Source organism: Geotrypetes seraphini, chromosome 2 (genome assembly GCF_902459505.1).
Source record: "Geotrypetes seraphini chromosome 2, aGeoSer1.1, whole genome shotgun sequence".
NCBI lineage: Eukaryota > Metazoa > Chordata > Amphibia > Gymnophiona > Dermophiidae > Geotrypetes > Geotrypetes seraphini.
The window spans coordinates 35,580,114-35,599,705 of record NC_047085.1 but is presented as its reverse complement, the minus strand read 5'-3'; the positions used below and the strand labels follow the sequence as shown (position 1 = coordinate 35,599,705).

Genomic DNA, 19,592 nt, shown 5'->3' with positions numbered 1-19,592 from the left:
TGTTATTGAGACAGACATGGGGGAAGCCACTGCTTGCCCTGGATTGGTAGCATGGTATGTTGCTATTCTTTGGGATTTTGCCAGGTACTAGTGATCTGGATTGGTCACCATGAGGATGGGCTACTGGGCTAGACCCAATAAGGCTATTCTTATGTTCTTGATGAAGATGCTCAATATCTGGATGTCAATGACATGTGTCCTTGATGTGCTTCTATGACAGACGCTGATGATGTGTGTAAGTCATTTACGTCAACTACAGATGCTGAATGCTTAATGTTGCATGCTCTAAGATTTGATGCCTTAATTCAGTATCCAAGCAATGCTCGGACAGAGCTAAGGCTAGCATTGTTCAAGCAGGATTTTGCATCATTGACAAAGTAGTGGTTCCCAACCCTGTCCTGGAGGACCACCAGGCCAGTTGGATTTTCAGGATAGCCCTAATGAATATGCATGAGAGAGATTTGCATATAGTGGAAGTGCCAGACATGCAAATCTGCTCCATGCATATTCATTAGGGCTATCCTGAAAACCCAATTGGCCTGGTGGTCCTCCAGGACAGGGTTGGGAACCACTGATTTGACGATGTCGATGCTGTCAGTTCCGGAGTTATCAGATGCTGAGAATTGGCATTGGAGACTCCCGCCATTTCCATCAGAGAAGCAGATGACCCAAAAAGATTTTGAATTGTAATTTTCTGGCTTTTTGTGACCTTTTCTGTATTATTTTTTTTTAACATAGTGCGCAGAAAAATCAGTGGTCAGAATCTAGGCACTGAACGCAACAGCTATGTGGATCAGTACAAATAACAGCCCTGTGACACCGAGAACACCATTTAAATCTGCTCTAAGCCTTGGAATCGGGAGGAAAAACCGATGATGGGAAGTCAAAAGACTGATTGGCTCAGGAAGGTTGAGCAGACTGTAAACTGAAAAAGGCTCAACGATTTTGGCCTGAAGACAGGCTTAAGATAGCTCAAAGTAAAAAAGTCGATAAAAATTATGAAACCGGGTTAACGGGAAGGCACAAAGGTACTAATAAAGAACATATGCACAAAAAGTATGTGTAAAAATTATATCTAAAATAGACAAATAGTGCATGTGATGAGAGAAACTGAAAAAACTCCCAGTTTCTCAGCTCCAAAGAAAACTAAACACATGGTCCCGTGAGCAGACAGGAAGGCACGCACGCATGAACAGTGTGAGTGGTCTTCGAGTTTTAAAGTGACACTGCACTTGTGGGTTGTCCATGCTGGGCTCTGTGAATGATGTCATCCATATGTAAGAATATGCTGCCTGCTTGTCTTGTTATCCATCTTCAGCTGAATGTGTTGAGTAGATTATAAATGCTCATGTTAAATTAAATTTTAAACAAGAACTGCAGTATTAGTAAGATTGAAGTGAAATACCTGGTGATCCACAATCACAACAAATGTCATTTCCAGGTAGTCTTAATACATCATCAATAATGGCTTTGGTCAGATCCTCTAAACTGCTTTCTCCAGTGCTCTGCTCCCCTCTGAATGCCATATTTAGTGCTTCTTCTTTGCTATTTGTCAGTACTGATATCCACCTATTAGGAGAGAAATATAATTCTTATCTGCTTCCTCTGATGAAATTATTATTATTATTTTTTTAAAGGGCCCGATAGTCAAGCTGGATCAGCTTTTAAATTTCAGTTTCTAACTTAAGGTACATATTTAGGAGCCTGTTTTCAGCCAAATTTAGGAGCCTAAGGATTCTTTCTACTAAGTTGTGTCATTCATTTGGCTAGATTTACTGTATGAACCTAGTGCTGAAAATCAGTGCTAAGCACAAAACACACTCCCCAAACCTGTTGTGACTCATTTTTTATGCTCCTAAATTTGAGAGTTCAATTACATTTTGAGCATAAATTTAGGCACTAGGCCATATTAAATTATCAAAAATGTCAATTAAGGAACATAACGCTCAAACTACTAGCATAAATCCTTTGAGTAATCTAATCAGTAATCGCACTTCTCCAGAACAAGTTCAAGGTGATTTACAAGATAAAAGGCCCATGCAACAACAACATGGGGAAAAGTTACAACACATAGGAGAAGGCTGAACTGGTAAAAAAGGGGAGAGAGTTACAAAACAAAAAGCAAAACATTGTGGAGGAAGGCTAAATTTTTGCATGGAGGGGGGGTCAGTTACAAAATATTGAAGTAGAGGATAGAACTGTTGCAAAAAGGGAAAAGTAATGGGACACTGTACAAGGAGGCTACATTGTTGCAAAAGGGGAAGCAGTTACAATACGTTGTGGAGTATTTATCAAACAGGTTAAGTTTTTAGTCTTTTCCTAAAAGTGATACAGTTTGTTCAGTTCTTATAAATATTGGAAGGATGTTCCAGGCCCTAAGATTGTGGTGCGCCCAATCTTGTTTGCTAGAATGAGGCAAACCTGGGTTCTAGTCTGCTGTTCATCAAAGTCAGCAGGGACAAGGCATATTGTACAGCCAAAATATCCAAGGAGGGAAGAAATAAAATCTGCAGTCATTGTCAGCCCTTGCTGGCCATAAATAGTGATGTTGAGGTATCTTTTCAGAAGATAACACTCTAGGCCAGGGGTAGACAATTCCGGGCCTCAAGAGCCAGGATAGCCACAATAAATATGCAGGTTAGCCACAATAAATATGCATGAGATAGATTTGCATCTCAAGGAGGCAGTGCATGCAAATCCATCTCATACATATTCATTGTGGATGTCCTGAAAACCTGACCTGGCTCCGGCTCTCGAGGACCGGAATCGCCTACCCCTACTCTAGGCCACTGAGTCATCAAAGGTTTTTGATACATCCAATCAAGGAGAGGGAGTATACTATTTGGAGGGTGATAAAAAAATAAAAAGGCCAGATTTCTAAATGGTTTTTTCACTTTTATATATATATATATATGAGGAAAGCTGAGAATTAGAAAGGACAAGAAAGCTATAAAGAAAAAAACAGAATACAGCTGTGGCTGGGAAGGAATATCAGTGTAGACCAGGGGTAGGGAACTCTGGTCCTCGAGAGCCGTATTCCAGTCGGGTTTTCAGGATTTCCCCAATGAATATGCATGAGATCTATTTGCATGCACTGCTTTCAATGCATATTCATTGGGGAAATCATGAAAACCCGACTGGAATACGGTTCTCGAGGACCGGAGTTCCTTACCCCTGGTGTAGACAAAAAGGTTAAATTTGACATCTTGGAAAAATCCTTATAAAAGTTATAATCTATCTCCTAAAATGAAATGTTTTAATGCCAAAGCAAATTTTCCATTTCTTACTCTTAGTAGCATACTATGTCATATTTTGCATTGTAATTTGAATATATTTACACTGTAATTTATCTGTTGCTTATGTTTGAATTATCCTTGATGTACACCACCTTCAGTGAATTCCTTCAAAAAGGGGTCCTTTCACTAAAGCGTGTTAGCCATTTTAGCGCAAGCTAAATAATAGCGTGCGCTTATCGCTAACATGTCCACAGACTATAATGGATGCGTTAGCATTTAGCGGGCACTAATATTTAGCGTATGTTAAAACAGCTAGCGCGTCTTAGGGCTCCTTTTACTAAGGTATGCTAGCGTTTTTAGCGCACGCAAACCATGCGCTAAACGAAAAATACTAACGCAAGCTCTATGGAAGCATTAGCATCTAGCGCACGCGGCTTTATAGCACACGCTAAAACCGCTAGAACACCTTAGTAAAAGGAGCCCTTAGTAAAAGGACCCCTAAATAAAATAAATAAATATCAAAGTTTTTATTCAGTGCTTTTAAGCACACAACAGTTCATTTTTTCTTTCCTAGATTATATTTAAGGGTTTTCAAATATATTCATGGAATGGACTTTGATCATTCCTTCTGTAAAAGCCAGAAAACTGTGAGAATGTACAAAGGTACTTCTCTATAGCATAGAAAAGACAAACCTATAACTAAAGGAAAATTTAGCTGTGCATTTTCATTTGTAATTCCGTAAAAAGCCAATTCATAAGCAACAATACATATAGCAAAATTACTTACCTGTAGCAGGTGTTATCCAAGGACAGCAGGCAGATATTGTCAAATGTGGCTGATGTCATCCACGGAGCCCCAGACAACAAGTGCACTGTCACTTTAAAAACTTAAAGACTGCTCGCATGGCGCATGCGTCTGTGCATTCCCACCCAAAGCTGGCTCGTGGGACCCATCCGTTCAGTAATTTAATTTAATTTAATTTCTTATATACTGCTATACCGTTAGGGTTTAAGAAAGGATTGGACAATTTCCTGCTGGAAAAGGGGATAGAGGGGTATAGATAAAAGATTACTGCACAGGTCCTGGACCTGATGGGCCGCCGCGTGAGCGGACTGCTGGGCGCGATGGACCTCAGGTCTGACCCAGCGGAGGCATTTCTTATGTTCTTATGTTTGAAGCAGTTTACAGAAAATATGCATTAAGGATACAATAAAATAAGATAAGTAAAGATAGGTACTTAGAAATTCCCTTACTGTCCCGAAGGCTCACAATCTAGCTAAAGTACCTGGGAAAACAATTAATGAATTGTAAAAATGTAAAAATAAAGACAGAGATAAAAACAAGATTTGAAACATCCCAACAAGAATACATTGATCTCTCTAAGGCCACACTCTTTTTAAAGCAAAATGTACATCCCAACAATAATATAGTGGATAAACTAAATTAAATTAAAAATTTTTTTGAATTAGAAATAAAATATAGAAATATAAAAGAAAATATATGGACTTAGGAAGTGTGGAAAAAGGTATAGAGAGGGAATATGAATAGAAGGAGAAACCGTTAAAAAATGGAATTCTAAGGAAATTTAAATGAAGAAATAAAACAAATAGGTAAAAAACAATATGATAAAAGATATGGTATAAGAGTCAGAAGGGTCTCAATTTCACTTCAGACCACCATTACCACCATCCCTAGCACATCAGCCGTTTCAGCCGAGCAACCGCCATCATCATCCTCTGCGCACCAACCACAGGTCACCTCCCCCAATGCAAAAAGAAACACCCTTCGATCTCCAGATCACTGGCCATTGCACTGAACAGCTCAGCTTCCTCACAGTTCCTGCCGACTCCATTCCTCCGCTCCTTGGTCCAGACTGTGCATCTTTCTGCCAGCCCTCGCTCTTGCTGACACTGCCCCTCACAACACCACTCCCATGTTGGTGAGATATTGGACGTGACGAGATTTCAGACATGACGAAATTACTCTGCGGATCTCCCATCCTGCTGATGCCGCTCTGCCAGCAGGAAATCTGGAGCTGCATCCTTGCTGGTATTGGTGTTCACGCTGAGCACCTCAAATATGGCACCTCCAGGTCTCGATAGCCACTGCTTCCCGATGTCTCAGCCACCCTTCACCGACATCAGTGCCGCTCCCCTCTTGACTCTCCACCACCAGTTTCACTTGCTATGGCTCAGCCGCCAGGCACAGCTCAGACCTGCCAGAGGTGCAAGGAACATCAGGTAGGAAGGAGGCCTTTCGACTGTTAGACGAAAACCAACGGTCAAATCAGAAAGCGATCAGTCCTGATTTCACGAGTGGAGGCCCAAAAAGCACAGTTACTTACCGTAACAGGTGTTATCCAGGGACAGCAGGCATATATTCTCACATGTGGGTGACGTCATCTATGGAGCCCCAGCGCGGACAGCTTTTCAAGCAAACTTGATTGAAGTTTCAAGTTTGCTACACTGCACCACGCATGTGCATGCCTTCTTGCCCACTAGAGGGCGCATCCCACCTCGTGGTCCTCAGTTCCATAACTAGCAAAGAAGCCATCCCCGGGGAGGTGGGCGGGTTGTGAGAATATATGCCTGCTGTCCCTGGATAACACCTGTTACGGTAAGTAACTGTGCTTTATCCCAGGACAAGCAGGCATGATATTCTCACATGTGGGTGACCTCCAAGCCAACCAAAAAAGGGCAGGTGGGAGGATGGCAATTTAGGAAAACAGATTACGTAACACCGACTGGCCAAACCGGCCGTCGTTTCTGGACAAAGTGTCCAGACAATAGTGGGAGGTGAACGTATGAACCGAAGACCAAGTGGCAGCTTTGCATATGTCCTCCATAGGAGTAGATCGGAGAAAAGCAACCGAAGCTGCCATCGCCCGGACCTTATGCCCCGTGACTCGACCCGGGAGCGTAAGACCAGCCTGAGCGTAGCAAAAAGAAATACAAGCAGCCAACCAGTTGGACAAGGTGCGCTTGGAAACCGGGTGTCCTAAACAATTAGGATCAAAGGACAAAAACAATTGAGGAACCTTCCGATGAGACCTGGTACGTTGGAGATAAAATGCCAACGCCCTCTTACAGTCAAGCGTGTGGAGCGCCGTCTCGCCAGGATGGGAGTGGGGCTTAGGAAAGAACACAGGAAGGACAATGGACTGATTGAGGTGGAAATCAGACACAACTTTAGGTAAAAATTTAGGGTGGGTGCGGAGAAACACAGTAAAAGGCGGTTCCGCAACCAAAGCTTGCAGCTCACTAATCCGTCGAGCAGATGTGAGGGCAATCAGAAATACCACCTTCCAAGTAAGAAATTTCAGGAGAGACTTGTCGATAGGCTCAAAAGGAGGTTTCATCAGTTGAGCTAAGACAACATTCAAATCCCAAACGACGGGAGGAGGCTTCAGAGGAGGACAAACATTGATTAGACCCTTCATGAAACGCGTCACCAGAGGATGAAGCGAAAGAGAACGTCCGTCCAAGTGCCGATGAAAAGCAGAAATGGCACTGAGATGTACCCGAACAGATGTCGTCTTCAGGCCGGAATTAGACAAATGTAACAAATAGTCCAGTACCGAAGACACCGGGACCGAATCCGGATCCAGATGACGCGAGGAACACCAGGAGGAAAACCTGGTCCATTTCTGGGAATAGCAAAGCCTGGTCGAGACCTTGCGCGAGGCTTCCAAAACTTCCCTCACCGACTGAGAAACCGGGACCGAAGTCAAGGGGAGAGGAACCAAGCGGTCAGGTGTAACGACTGAAGATTGGGATGCAACAGCGAACCCCGACTCTGAGATAGCAGAGAGGGAAACACAGGCAGAAGCAGAGGCTCCCTGACACTGAGTTGAAGAAGCAGGGAGAACCAGTGTTGACGAGGCCAACGAGGCGCAATGAGAATCATAGTGGCTCCGGATGATTTGAGACGAACCAACGTCCTCAAGATCAGGGGAAAAGGAGGAAACGCATAAAGGAACCTCCCTCCCCAGTCGAGAAGGAAGGCGTCCGCTTCTAGACGGTCCGGGGAGTACATCCGGGAACAATACAGGGGTAGTTTGCGAGTCTCCGGGGAGGCAAACAGATCCACCTGTGGAGTCCCCCAGCGGTCGAAGACCTCGCGCAGGACTCTGGAGTTGAGTGACCACTCGTGCGGCTGGAGAAGCCGACTGAGTTTGTCTGCCAAGCAGTTCTGTTCCCCCTGGATATAGACCGCCTGTAGGAAGATGTTCTGGGAGATCGCCCATTCCCACAGGCGCAGAGCTTCCCGGCAGAGGGACCAAGAGCCCGTCCCACCTTGCTTGTTCACATAATACATGGCCACCTGGTTGTCCTTTCGCACGAGGACTACCTGATCGCGGAGCAGGTGGCAGAATGCTCGAGCTGCCAGAAAGATGGCGCGAAGCTCCAACACATTGATGTGACAGCGTCGGTCCACCGCCGACCACAGGCCCTGGGTCCGCAGACCGTCGAGGTGGGCCCCCCACGCGTACTCCGAGGAGTCCGTGGTCAGAACTTTGCGATGTGGAGGGACGAGAAAGAGCAAACCCCCGGAAAGATTTGAAGAGTCGGTCCACCAACGGAGCGAACGTCTCAAAGAAGGAGTCACCGTTATGCGAGAAGAGACAGGATCGCACTCCTGGCGCCACTGAGAGGCCAGAGTCCACTGAGGAATTCTCAGGTGCAGTCTGGTGAACGGAGTGACATGGACCGTAGACGCCATGTGGCCCAGAAGCATCATCATGCGCTGAGCCGACACTACAGGTAGCTGAGAAATCAGACGGCCCAACCGAACCAAAGCCTCCAAACGAGGAGGAGGGAGGAATGAACGTAGGCGAACAGTGTCCAGCACTGCGCCTATAAACTGAAGTGATTGGGTCGGGCACAACTGTGACTTGGGAAAGTTCACTTCGAACCCTAGTCACTGAAGGAAGGCGATAGACTGTAGGGTCGCTGAGATAACCCCTTCCCTGGTCGGGGCCTTGATCAGCCAATCGTCCAGGTAAGGGAAGACCTGAAGCCCCCGAGACCTCAGGGCTGCAGCGACTACCACCATACACTTCGTGAAGACTCGAGGGGACGAAGCCAGGCCGAAGGGGAGGACCCTGTACTGCAGGTGTAGCTCGCCCACCTGGAACCGTAAGAATTTGCGGAAGGTGGGTTGCACCGGAACATGGGTGTACGCTTCCTTCAGGTCCAGGGAGCACATCCAGTCCCCTTCCTCCAAGAGAGGATACAATATCGGAAGTGACAACATCCAGAACCTCTCCCGGACCAGGAACTTGTTGAGCTTTCTGAGGTCTAGAATGGGACGCAAGTCCCCGGTCTTTTTTGGGACCAAAAAGTAACGGGAGTAAAACCCCCGCCCCCGCTGCTCGGGGGGTACAGGTTCCACCGCCCGAAGCCTCAACAAGGCCCTGGCCTCGGCCATGAGGATGGGGAGCTGGATCCGATTGTATGGGCAAGCCCCTGGTGACTGTTCCGGCGGCGCAGAACAAAAGTTGAGAGAATAGCCCTCGGAGACGGTCCGGAGCACCCAAGCGTCGGATGTTATCTCGGTCCAAGCCGCGTAAAAGGACCGGAGTCGACCCCCTATGGGAAGGGGGTCCGGCGCGATCGCGGAGGGGGGCCGGCCCCATCCGCATAGCCCTTCCTCCAAGAGAGGATACAATATCGGAAGTGACAACATCCAGAACCTCTCCCGGACCAGGAACTTGTTGAGCTTTCTGAGGTCTAGAATGGGACGCAAGTCCCCGGTCTTTTTTGGGACCAAAAAGTAACGGGAGTAAAACCCCCGCCCCCGCTGCTCGGGGGGTACAGGTTCCACCGCCCGAAGCCTCAACAAGGCCCTGGCCTCGGCCATGAGGATGGGGAGCTGGATCCGATTGTATGGGCAAGCCCCTGGTGACTGTTCCGGCGGCGCAGAACAAAAGTTGAGAGAATAGCCCTCGGAGACGGTCCGGAGCACCCAAGCGTCGGATGTTATCTCGGTCCAAGCCGCGTAAAAGGACCGGAGTCGACCCCCTATGGGAAGGGGGTCCGGCGCGATCGCGGAGGGGGGCCGGCCCCATCCGCATAGCCCGTCAAAAGGACGGCGCTGGCCTGGACGGACCCTGCGCCGGAGATTTGGTTTGTCCTCCTCTTCCCTGTCGAGGTGGGCGCCGAGGCGGTGGCCTAGAAAAAGCCGGGGGAGGCCGGAAGGGTTTCTGCGGCGTGGCCCGAGGTTTCGGACGGACCAAGGAGGCCAACGAGCTCTCCTGTTCCGACAGCCTTTTGGTCGCCGCCTCCAGGGATTCATCAAATAATTCGGACCCCACGCAAGGTAAGTCCGCAAGGCGTTCCTGCAGGTTTGGGTCCATATCGAGGGTGCGTAGCCACGCCAATCGGCGCATAGCTACCGCAAAAGCCGACACCCTCGATACCAGCTCAAACGCATCGTACACCACATGAAAAAGGTACAGGCGCAATTGAGACAGGTTGGACATAAACCTGTCAAACCCTTCCTTGCGGGAGTCCGGCAAGGCTTCGCGATACTGGGGCAGATCCTTTACCATGCCACGCAGATAGGATGAAAAGGTAAAAGCATAATTTAAAACCCTGGTTGCCATGAAGGAATTCGCATAGAGGCAACGACCAAACTTGTCAAGGGTCCGACCCTCCCTGCCGGGCGGGACCGCCGCAGAAACTCAGGAGGGTTGCGTCTTTTTGAGCGCAGACTCGACCAGTAAAGACTGGTGGGAGAGTTGAGCCTTCTCAAAACCCTTGGGTGGTATCGTCCTATATTTGGACTCCATCTTGGACGGAACCGCAGTGACTGTAAGAGGTGAAGTCAGGTTCTTAAGCAAGGTCTGATGAAGGACCTTATTCAAGGGCAGCCGAGGGGTTTCCCTTGGGGGAGTGGGAAGGTCCTGCTCCTCGAGGAACTCTTTTGTGTATTGAGATCCAGCCATGAGGTCCAGACCCAAGGTACGTGCCATGTCCTGCACGAAGCTGGAGAAGGAGGACGGTCTGGCGGGCGGCGAGGGGGTTCTCGACCTCTCTGCCGAACAGAAGGGGGAAGCCTCGTGGGAATAACGTGGTTCCCTACCGGACCCTGAGTCCCAAGAGGCCAAATCCAATGGCCTCGAGGGGGTCGGGGAACGTCTCCGTTTCGAAAAACCCCTGGGAGAGGTCCCAGGTGTCCGAGGGACCGAGGCACGCCCCCTCCTCTTCGGCGAGGAGTCACGTGAACCACCTCTCGCGGGGGAACGGAGCAGCCTCGGGTTGTCGAGGCGGAGCTCCGAGACCCGCAAGGCCTCGCCCCCGAGCGGCGAGGAGCGACCACGTCGTCGAGGGGAGCCACGCGAACGCTTAGGCTTCCTCAGCCGACGCCTCGCCCAAGGCCGGCCCGAGGGCGAGGAGCCCCGGGAGGACCTCGAGGAAGAGAAGGAGGAGATCCGCCTCACCCTGCGCACCTTGTCACGGGGCCTGACGCTACCCTCCGGCGGGGCCCCCGAGGCCGAGGTCGAGGGTAAGGTCGGGGCCGAGGTCGGTGCCGCCCCGGTACCCGAGGCCGAGGGAGTTGAGACCGAGGCCGCCGAGGCCGGGGTCCTCGAGGCCAAAGCAGTCGAGGCCGAAGCCTGCTGCAAATGCTCGAGGGCTCCAGACAGCTCCGTGGCAATCAATGCTCGGAGCAAATCTTGGAATGCCGGGATCCCCACCATGGTAGGCAGGTCCGAGGCCGGGGGATGCTCCCTGGACGGCGACCTCGGTCTCGAGTATTCCCTCGGGGCATTAGTGGCCGTAGTTCTTGGCGGGGCCGAGGACGACCCACCCGCCGTCGAGGAGCCCGAAGATGGCTTCTTTGTCGACCCTGGAGTCGAGGATGGAAGAGAGGACTTACCCGAGGCAGGTTTCGTCGGAGGCGTAGGCTTTGATGTCGAGGGACGCGGCGAAGCCGAGGATCCCGAGGCCGAGGTCAAGGCCGGGGCCGAAGCCGAGGCCGACGTCGAGGCCTTCCCCGGCGCGGAGTCCACCGCGAAGAGCTCCGCCATCCTGGCACGGCGTCGACGGAGCGCTCTGGCCTGAAAGGTGGAGCACCGATCGCAGGAGTCCGTCGGGTGCTCGGGTCCAAGGCAGAGCAAACACCACCGGTGGGGGTCAGTGATAGAAAGTAACCGCTCACACCGGGTGCACTTCTTGAAACCCGTCAAGGGACGGGACATGAAAACCGAACCGACCGAAAAAGGAGGCCGGGTCGCGGCTCATGGGAGCCCCCGGAGCCGAACGGAGAGAAAATTTTTTTTTAAAAAAGTAATACAAAACAAAAGAAAAGATAAATCAAGTACCACGACCGATTAAAACACACCGGACGCGGCGACAGAAGGCAAATTTTAGCAGAGCTCAAATTCCACAGGGCTTCTGGCTCCGCGGAAAAAACTGAACTGAGGACTACAAGGTGGGATGCGCCCTCTAGTGGGCAAGAAGGCATGCACATGCGTGGTGCAGTGTAGCAAACTTGAAACTTCAATCAAGTTTGCTTGAAAAGCTGTCCGCGCTGGGGCTCCGTAGATGACGTCACCCACATGTGAGACTATCATGCCTGCTTGTCCTGGGATAACCAATATAATAAGTCAAAATAAGATTAATAAAAATAGATCAAATAAAAATAAGCAACTAAATAAAACAAACAAAACAACAGAAAACCAAAAATAAAAAGGGAAAAGGGAGACAGTGCAGTTGATGACCTAACAAAGTTAGTAACAAAGCTAAGAAGCCAATTAGGGGAGGTGGGAGAGAATATCTGCCTGCTGTCCTCAGAAAACACCTGCTACAGGAAAGTAATTTTGCTTTATCTGAGGACAAGCAGGTAGTATATTCTCACATGTGGGACTCCCTAGCTGCCAGGATCATGCCTCTGAGAAGAGGGGTATTGACAACTACCATAAGCCTAGCGAAACCAACAGGGTTGGAGGGAAGTTGGCATCTAAATAGAGAATAAGCTTTGTATTACTGCTTGGTCAAACTAACTATCTTGCTTGGAATGATTCTACAAACAGTAGTGGGATATAAAGATGTGAACTGCTTTAAAAATGTCCTCAGTAGGAGTGGAACATAGATGGACTACTGAGGTCACCATTGCTTGAACTTATATGTGAAGAGACATGGCCTTTAAACGTCAGCACAGCCTGAGCATAACAAAAAGAGATACAGTCCACCAGCCATGTGGAAATGGTTCTCTTGGTTACAGGAACTCTAAGTCAGATAGGATCGAATGAGAGGAAGTTTTGTGAAGTTTGGTCTGATCCAAGTAATAAGTAAGAGCACAGTTACAGTCCAAAATGTGGTGGTATGCAGCTTCAGCAGGGTGAGAATGAGGTCTTGGAAAGAAGAAAGGAAGAATTATAGTCTGGTTCAGATGAAATTTGGAGACAACTTTCAGGAAGAATCTGGGAACAGTGCGAAGAACCACCCTATCATGGTAGAATGTTAACATAATTGCCATACTGGGACAGACGGAAGGTCCATCAAGCTCAGTATCCTGTTTCCAATAGTGGCCAACCCAGGTCTCAATCACCTAGCTAGATCCCAGGTAGCAAAACAGATTCTATGCTGCTTATCTTAGGAATAAACAGTAGATTTTTTCAAGCAATCTCAATAATGGCCTATGGACGCCTCTTAGGAAATTATCCAAACCTTTTTTAAACCCCGCTAAGCTAACTGATTTCTCCACATTCTCTGGCAACAAATTCCAGAGTTTAATTATACGTTGTGTGAAGTAATATTTTCTCAGATTTGTTTAAAATCTACTACTTCATCCCATATCCCCTAGTCCTAGTATTTTTGGAAAAAGTGAACAAGCGATTCACATCAACCCTTTCCACTCCACTCATTATTTTATAAACCTCTAATATATCATCCCTGAGCCATCTCTTCTCCAAGCTGAAGAGCCTTAGCCCCTTTAGCATTTCCTCATAGGGAAGTTGTTCAATCCTTTTTATCATTTTTGTCACACTTCTCTGTACATTTTTTAATACCACTATATTTTTTTGAGATACGGCGATCAGAACTGCACACAGTATTTGAGATGTGGCCGTAATATAGAAAGATACAAGGGCATTATAACATTATCATCTTTGTTTTCCATTCCTTTCCTGATAATTCCTAACATTCTATTTGCTGTTTTAGCAGCTGCCACACATTGAGCTGAGGGTTTCAACATATCCTCAACAATGACACCTAGATCCTTTTCCTGGGCAGTGACTCCTATCACATAGCTTTCCCATATGCATCATTTTGCACTTGCTCACATTAAACATTATCTGCTATTTTGAAGCCTAGTTTTCCAGTCTCACAAGGTCCTCTTGCAATTTTCACAATCCTCTTGAGATTTAACAACTTTGTGTCATCATCAAATTTAATTATCTCACTAGTTAGTCCCATCTCTAGATCATAGATAAATATGTTAAAAAGCAGCACTCAGCACATACCCCTGGGGAACTCAACTATTTACCCTTCTCCATTCAGAATATTGACCATTTAAACCCACTCTGTCTTTCAACCAGTTCTCAATCCATAATAGGGCATTACCTCCTATCCTATAACTTTCTAATTTCCTCAGAAGTCATTCATAAGGTATTTTGTCAGTTGACTTTTGAAAATCCAAATACACAATATTAACCGATTCACCTTTATCCACTTGTTTATTCACCCCTTCAAAGAAATGAAGTAGATTGGTGAGGCAAGATTTCCCTTGACTAAAACCATGTTGGCTTTCTCTCATTAATTCATGCTTATCAAGTTTCAAGTTTATTAAGTTTTTAATATACCGACCATCAGCAGGTATCTGGCCGGTTTACAATAAAATTATAAAAAGAGAAAAGAGTCATAAATATAAAAAGCCGATGGGTGAACATCAAAAACATAACTTGACTAAAATGAAAGTGAGGATAAGAGGGAAAGGAGGGGGAAAGTTACATGTTTTGGAGAAGAAAGGGAGAAAGTGGGAATGGGGAAAAACATATTGGAAAGGGTCGCTTTTTTTTTAAAGCGGTTGGTTAAATAAATTGGAATCAGCGAAGTGAAGGAGAGAAGAAAAAGAAGAGAGAAAGAGAAAAAGAAAATATAAAAAAAAAAGAGAAGGGAAATAGAGAAGAAAAAGAGAAGAAAAGGAAGGTGGCTTTAAGGACAGGCAAAGGCGTCACGAAATAAGAACGTCTTCAAGTTGTTTTTGAATTTATCTAAATGTTGTTCTTCTCTAAGTTGTTGTGGTAGGGCATTCCATAATGTTGGTGCGACAACTGTAAAATTTATTTTTCGGGTATAGTAAAACTCTTTTACGGAAGGAATTCGTAGAAGTTTTTGGTCTGTTGACCTCAAGGTACGTGAGGAACATTGGGGGATGATGACCTTATCAAGATATAGAGGCTGATGTGAGAGTTTTATTTTGAAAGTGAGCAAAATGATTTTGTAGGTTATACGATGTATGATGGGCAACCAATGTGCCTCTTTCAGAAGTGGGGTAACATGATCATATTTGCCTATTTTGTAAATGAGTTTTATTGCTGTATTTTGTATTAATTGTAAACAGCGGGTTTCTTTTTGTGGGAGGCCGTTATAAAGGGAATTACAATAGTCTAAGTGAGAGATAACAAGAGAGTGAATCAGAATTGTGATTGCCTATATCCCTAGAATTGAAGTTAATGAACGGATGAGACAAAGTTTGAAGAAACAGATTCTTACTACTGAACTGATTTGATCGTGGAATGTAAGATTCTCATCAATAATAACTCCTAATAATTTTATTTTTGATTCCATTTGTATAGGAGTGGATTTGATAGAAATTTTGCCAGGTAAAGATTCGCTGTTTTGTATATGTTCTGTCATGTTGCTCTTTATAATAGACTATCATTTTGCCCAGCACAGATGTCAGACTCACCGGTCTATAATTTCCTGGATTACCTCTGGAACTCTTTTTAAAAATTTGTGTCATGTTGGCTACCCTCCAGTCTTCCGGTACTATGCTGGTTTTTAAAGAAAAATCACAAATGACTAATAGGTCTGCAAGGTCATTTTTCAATTCTAAGCACTCTGGAATGTATACCATCCGGTCCAGGTGATTTCCTACTGTTCAATTTGTCAAACTGACCCATTACATCATCCAGTGTTGCAGAAATTTGTATGAGTTTCTCTGATTCATCAGCATTGAATACCATTTCTGGCATCGGTATCTCCCCACATCTTCCTCAGTGAAGATCGAGGCAAAGAATTCATTTAATCTTTCAGCTATGTCCTTGTCTTCCCTCAGAGCCCCTTTTATCCCTCAGACATCTAGCGGTTCAACCGTTTTTCTTCCCTGTTTCTTGCTTTTAATATAACTAAAAAAGTTTTTACTGTGTGTTTTAGCTTCCACCGCAATCTTTTCAAGATCTCTCCGACTTCCTTATTAATGCCTTGCATTTGACTTGACATTCCTTGTGTTGTTTATAATTATTTTTAGTTAGATCCTTCTTCCACTTTCTGAAGGATTCTCTTTTAGCTCTAATAGCTTCCTTCACCTCACTCGTTAACCACGCTGGCTTCCTCCTTTTTTAATAAATGGAATATATCTAGTCTGGACTTCCAGGATGTCCATGCCGGATGTATATTTTTGACCTTTGCAGCTGCACCTTTAAGTTTCTTTTCTTTTTTTACCATTCTCATGTCATCATAGTCTCCTTTTTTTTTAAGTTAAGTGCTATTGTATTGGGTTTCCTATGTAAACTTATTCCAGGGATTATATCAAATCTGATGTTATCACTGCTATCAAGCGCCATTACCTCTTTCACCAATTCATGTGCTCCACTAAGAACTAGATATAGAATTGATTCATCTCTTGTTTCCTGAACCAGCTGCTCCATAAAGCAATCCTTGATTTTTATCAAGGAATTTTATCTTCATAGCATGCCGTGATCGATACATTTACCCACTCAATATCAGGGTAGTTGACACAAGTGCTTGAAGTTCACCGACTCAGAGTGCAGATGTAAGAGATTTGAAGATGTCAAGTGTGATTCAAATGGAGGCTTCATCAGAGTGGAAAGTACATTAAGGTCCCAAGTCACCAGAGGAGGCTTGAGAGGTTGCTTGGCATGGTAAAAACTTTTCATGAATCTGGATACCAAAGGATGTACAGACAGTGGCTTTTTGTCCAGTGGTGTATGAAAAGCACTAATGGTACTGAGATGAACTGTGACTGAAGTAGTCTTGATACCAGAGTTAGAAAGGTGTAGAACAGGGGTCCCCAAAGTCCCTCCTTGAGGGCCGAATCCAGTCGGGTTTTCAGGATTTCCCCAATGAATATGCATGAGATCTATGTGCATGCATTGCTTTCAATGCATATTCATTGGGGAAATCCTGAAAACCCGATTGGATTCGGCCCCCAAGGAGGGACTTTGGGGACCCCTGGTGTAGAAGATAGTTCAGAACTGATAGGAAAGGACAAGTGATTGAGTCTAGCAAGTGGAGATTATACCAGATTGTGATGCAAGTCCATTTGGAACTATAGTGAAGCTGTGTGGAAGGTTTTATAGAAGCTTCAGTTAGGGATGACACTGGTGCAGATAGTACGAAAGTATCTACTTGCTAAGAGATATCATGCTGTGAGTGCTAACGAATGGAGATTGGGATGGAGAAAAGATCATCATTCTGTGTCAGCAACGTTGGAAACAATAGAAGTGGAATAAGTTCTCATGCACTGAGTTTGAAGAGGAGAAAGAACTAAGGTTGACATTGCCACCAAGGTGCAATGAGAATTATGGTGGCTTGGTGTAGTCGAAGTTTGAGCAGAGTCTTTCCGACTAAAGGAATTGGGGAGGAAAAGCATAAAGATACTTGTCCCACCAGTTGAAGAATGCATTTGCTCCAGACAATTGGGAGTGTAGTCTGGAACAGAAGTGTGGAAGTTTGATGTGGGGGGGGGGGGGGGCACAAAGAGATCTACCTCTGGGGTCCCTCAATCTGCAAAGATCTGGTGCAGAGTTGTGAAGCTGAATGACCACTCGTGCGGTTGGAGTCTGCTTGACTTGTCGGCTAAGATATTCTGCTTCCCTTCTAAATAGACTTGTCTTCAGGAAAATGTGGAAATTGCCCAAAACCAGATTTGCATCACTTCTTGAGAAAATCAGCAAGACCCTGTTATGCCCTGTTTACAAAATACATGGCTACTTGACGGTCTGTTCGGATCAGCACTAGATTGAGGAGATGATATTGGAAAGTGCAAAGAGCACTGCGGATTGCTCGAAGTTCAAGAAGGTTAATAAGAGTTTTCTCATAAGGAAGTTCAGCTGTCTTGAGTTGGAGACCTTTGAGGTGGGATCCCCAATCAAGCATGGAGGCATCGGTAGTTAAAATCTTCTGATGTGGTGGCACCTGGAATAGGAGACCCTTTGAGAGATTGTTCAGTGATAACCACCACTGAAGTGACTTTCAGAGATGTGAGGTCACTTATCTATTGGGAGAACAGACTGGTGTCCTGAGACCATTGGGTCGAAAGTGCCCATTGAGGTTTTCTGAGATATAAACAGGAAATGTTGAAAATGCAAGATTTGCAGATGGTGAGCAATGATCTTGGATGAGAGCATAGAACCATGATAGACCTTGCAACCCCATGGAATCAGGCAGTCAATCATTTTTTCCTGACTCCGATACCACTGAATGGTGAGGGAGCTGCTGGAGGCCGTGACCAGGTGCTTTTTGAACCTTATACCAGAACTCCAAACATTTTGAGCTGTAGATCCCGAGAAGGGTTTTTGCCAATTAGCTAACTACAGGTCTTACAGTCCTTTATTGAAGTCTTATAGGATTGGAGAATAGTTTGAAAATCCTCGCTGGCTATAGGTATCGCCGCTTGACTAAGGCTGAGCAGGGCTTACTTTTTGTAAGAATTTAGGATATGAGTATTCTTCTGTTGAAACTGGCTGTTTTAAATGGGAGGGGTTGAGTAAGTTGATCAGGATCCGAAAAAGGAACTGCATCATAATCTGACCAGTCTAGAGAAGGAGCACCATGCGTTGGAGAGGAGCAGATGGGAGTGCAGGGACCCAAGGTTATGTCTGGAGACAAAGGACCTGAAAGTATAGGATCCTATGAAAGATATTGCTCAATACAGGCCGAGAATTGCTGGGTCTCCAAAACTGGAAGAGCAGGAGGAGAATGCTGAAGTCGATTCCCAGTTTTAGAACAAGGCTTCTTTTATGAGGTTGTGAAGAGGAACCTTTATGAAGTCTTTAGGCCCCTCTTTATAATAAAGTGCATCCATAAGTTCTGCCTGAGGCTCCGTTTCAGACTCCATATTTATTGGGAGTGCTTGCCCCATCTGTCTGATATGCTTAGGAAAACACAGACTCTCTGTGGGTTCCCTTCTACGATGCAGAGGAGATGGGTTTGAAGATATTCCATGAGTAGTGTGACCATATGGCTCCAGAAAAAAGGGGACGGATTGAGACATCCGGGTTTTACTTGCATTGAAAGCAACCAAGATGTCTCAATCTGTTCTCCTTACTTCCATTGCTTTCAATGGATGTCTCAATCCGTCCCCTTTTTTCTGGTGAGTCATCTGTTGACAGCTCTAGTCACTGGAGGAATACAGAAATAAGTCAAATTCATAACCCCCAACATCTGGTCCTGCAGATTGAGAGCGATTAAGTGAATATTGAGGAGAATGTCGAGGAGAGTGTCAAAGTGAATATCTCGATGAGAATCAAAAGCAGCGTTAAAAATAAGAAGATGAACTTCACTCCCTTGACATGGATGCATTTCTTGATATAGGCACTTGATATAGTTGATGCTTCGATGGAGGCATGGGCAGTGCTCGGACTGAGCTGAGGTTGGGAATGTATAAGCAGGATTTGGCAACAAGTGTGCCTGCAGTAACCCAGCTAGTTCCATCTGCAACAGTATGCAAAGTTGTTTTTTCAGAGATGGCGCAGGCACCTTGATAATGTGGCACTGAAGTTGTGTATTGAAGCGTTGGGGACCTCAATGTTGAGGCATGCTTCAGGGGCAACACCAGTGGCACAGTAAAAGAGAACAGGGGTGTAGCCCTCTATGGGCATCGTCTTCTGGGGGGGTGCACCAGCACCTCTTCTCTGTTCCTCCCCCCATACCTCTTTAAAAGTTCACAGGTGAGAGCAGCATCTTCCACTTGCTACCCGCACTGGCCTCGGCTCTCTTCTAAGCAGGACATGTCAGAAGGGTGCTGAGGCTGGCAGAAGCAGCAGGTGGAAAGTGTTGCTCGCTCCAGTGAACTTTTAAAGAGGTACATGGGGGCACGTATGGCATGGCAGGGAAGAGTGGTAGGGTACACATCATGGTAGGGAAGAGTGGAGGAGTGCATGG

At 46.0% G+C, this 19,592-nt stretch overlaps 1 protein-coding gene across 7 annotated transcripts in view; it reads right to left on the bottom strand.

Annotated features, from left to right (window-relative positions):
- Window positions 1-19,592, bottom strand: part of ASAP1 (ArfGAP with SH3 domain, ankyrin repeat and PH domain 1) — a 558,081-nt gene that overhangs the window by 213,596 nt on the left and 324,893 nt on the right. For all 7 annotated transcript variants that reach the window (XM_033933030.1, XM_033933029.1, XM_033933028.1 and 4 more), the window contains one exon: window positions 1,406-1,569. In XM_033933030.1, the coding sequence (XP_033788921.1) occupies window positions 1,406-1,569 (164 nt within the window). The remainder of the gene's footprint in view (window positions 1-1,405; window positions 1,570-19,592) is intronic.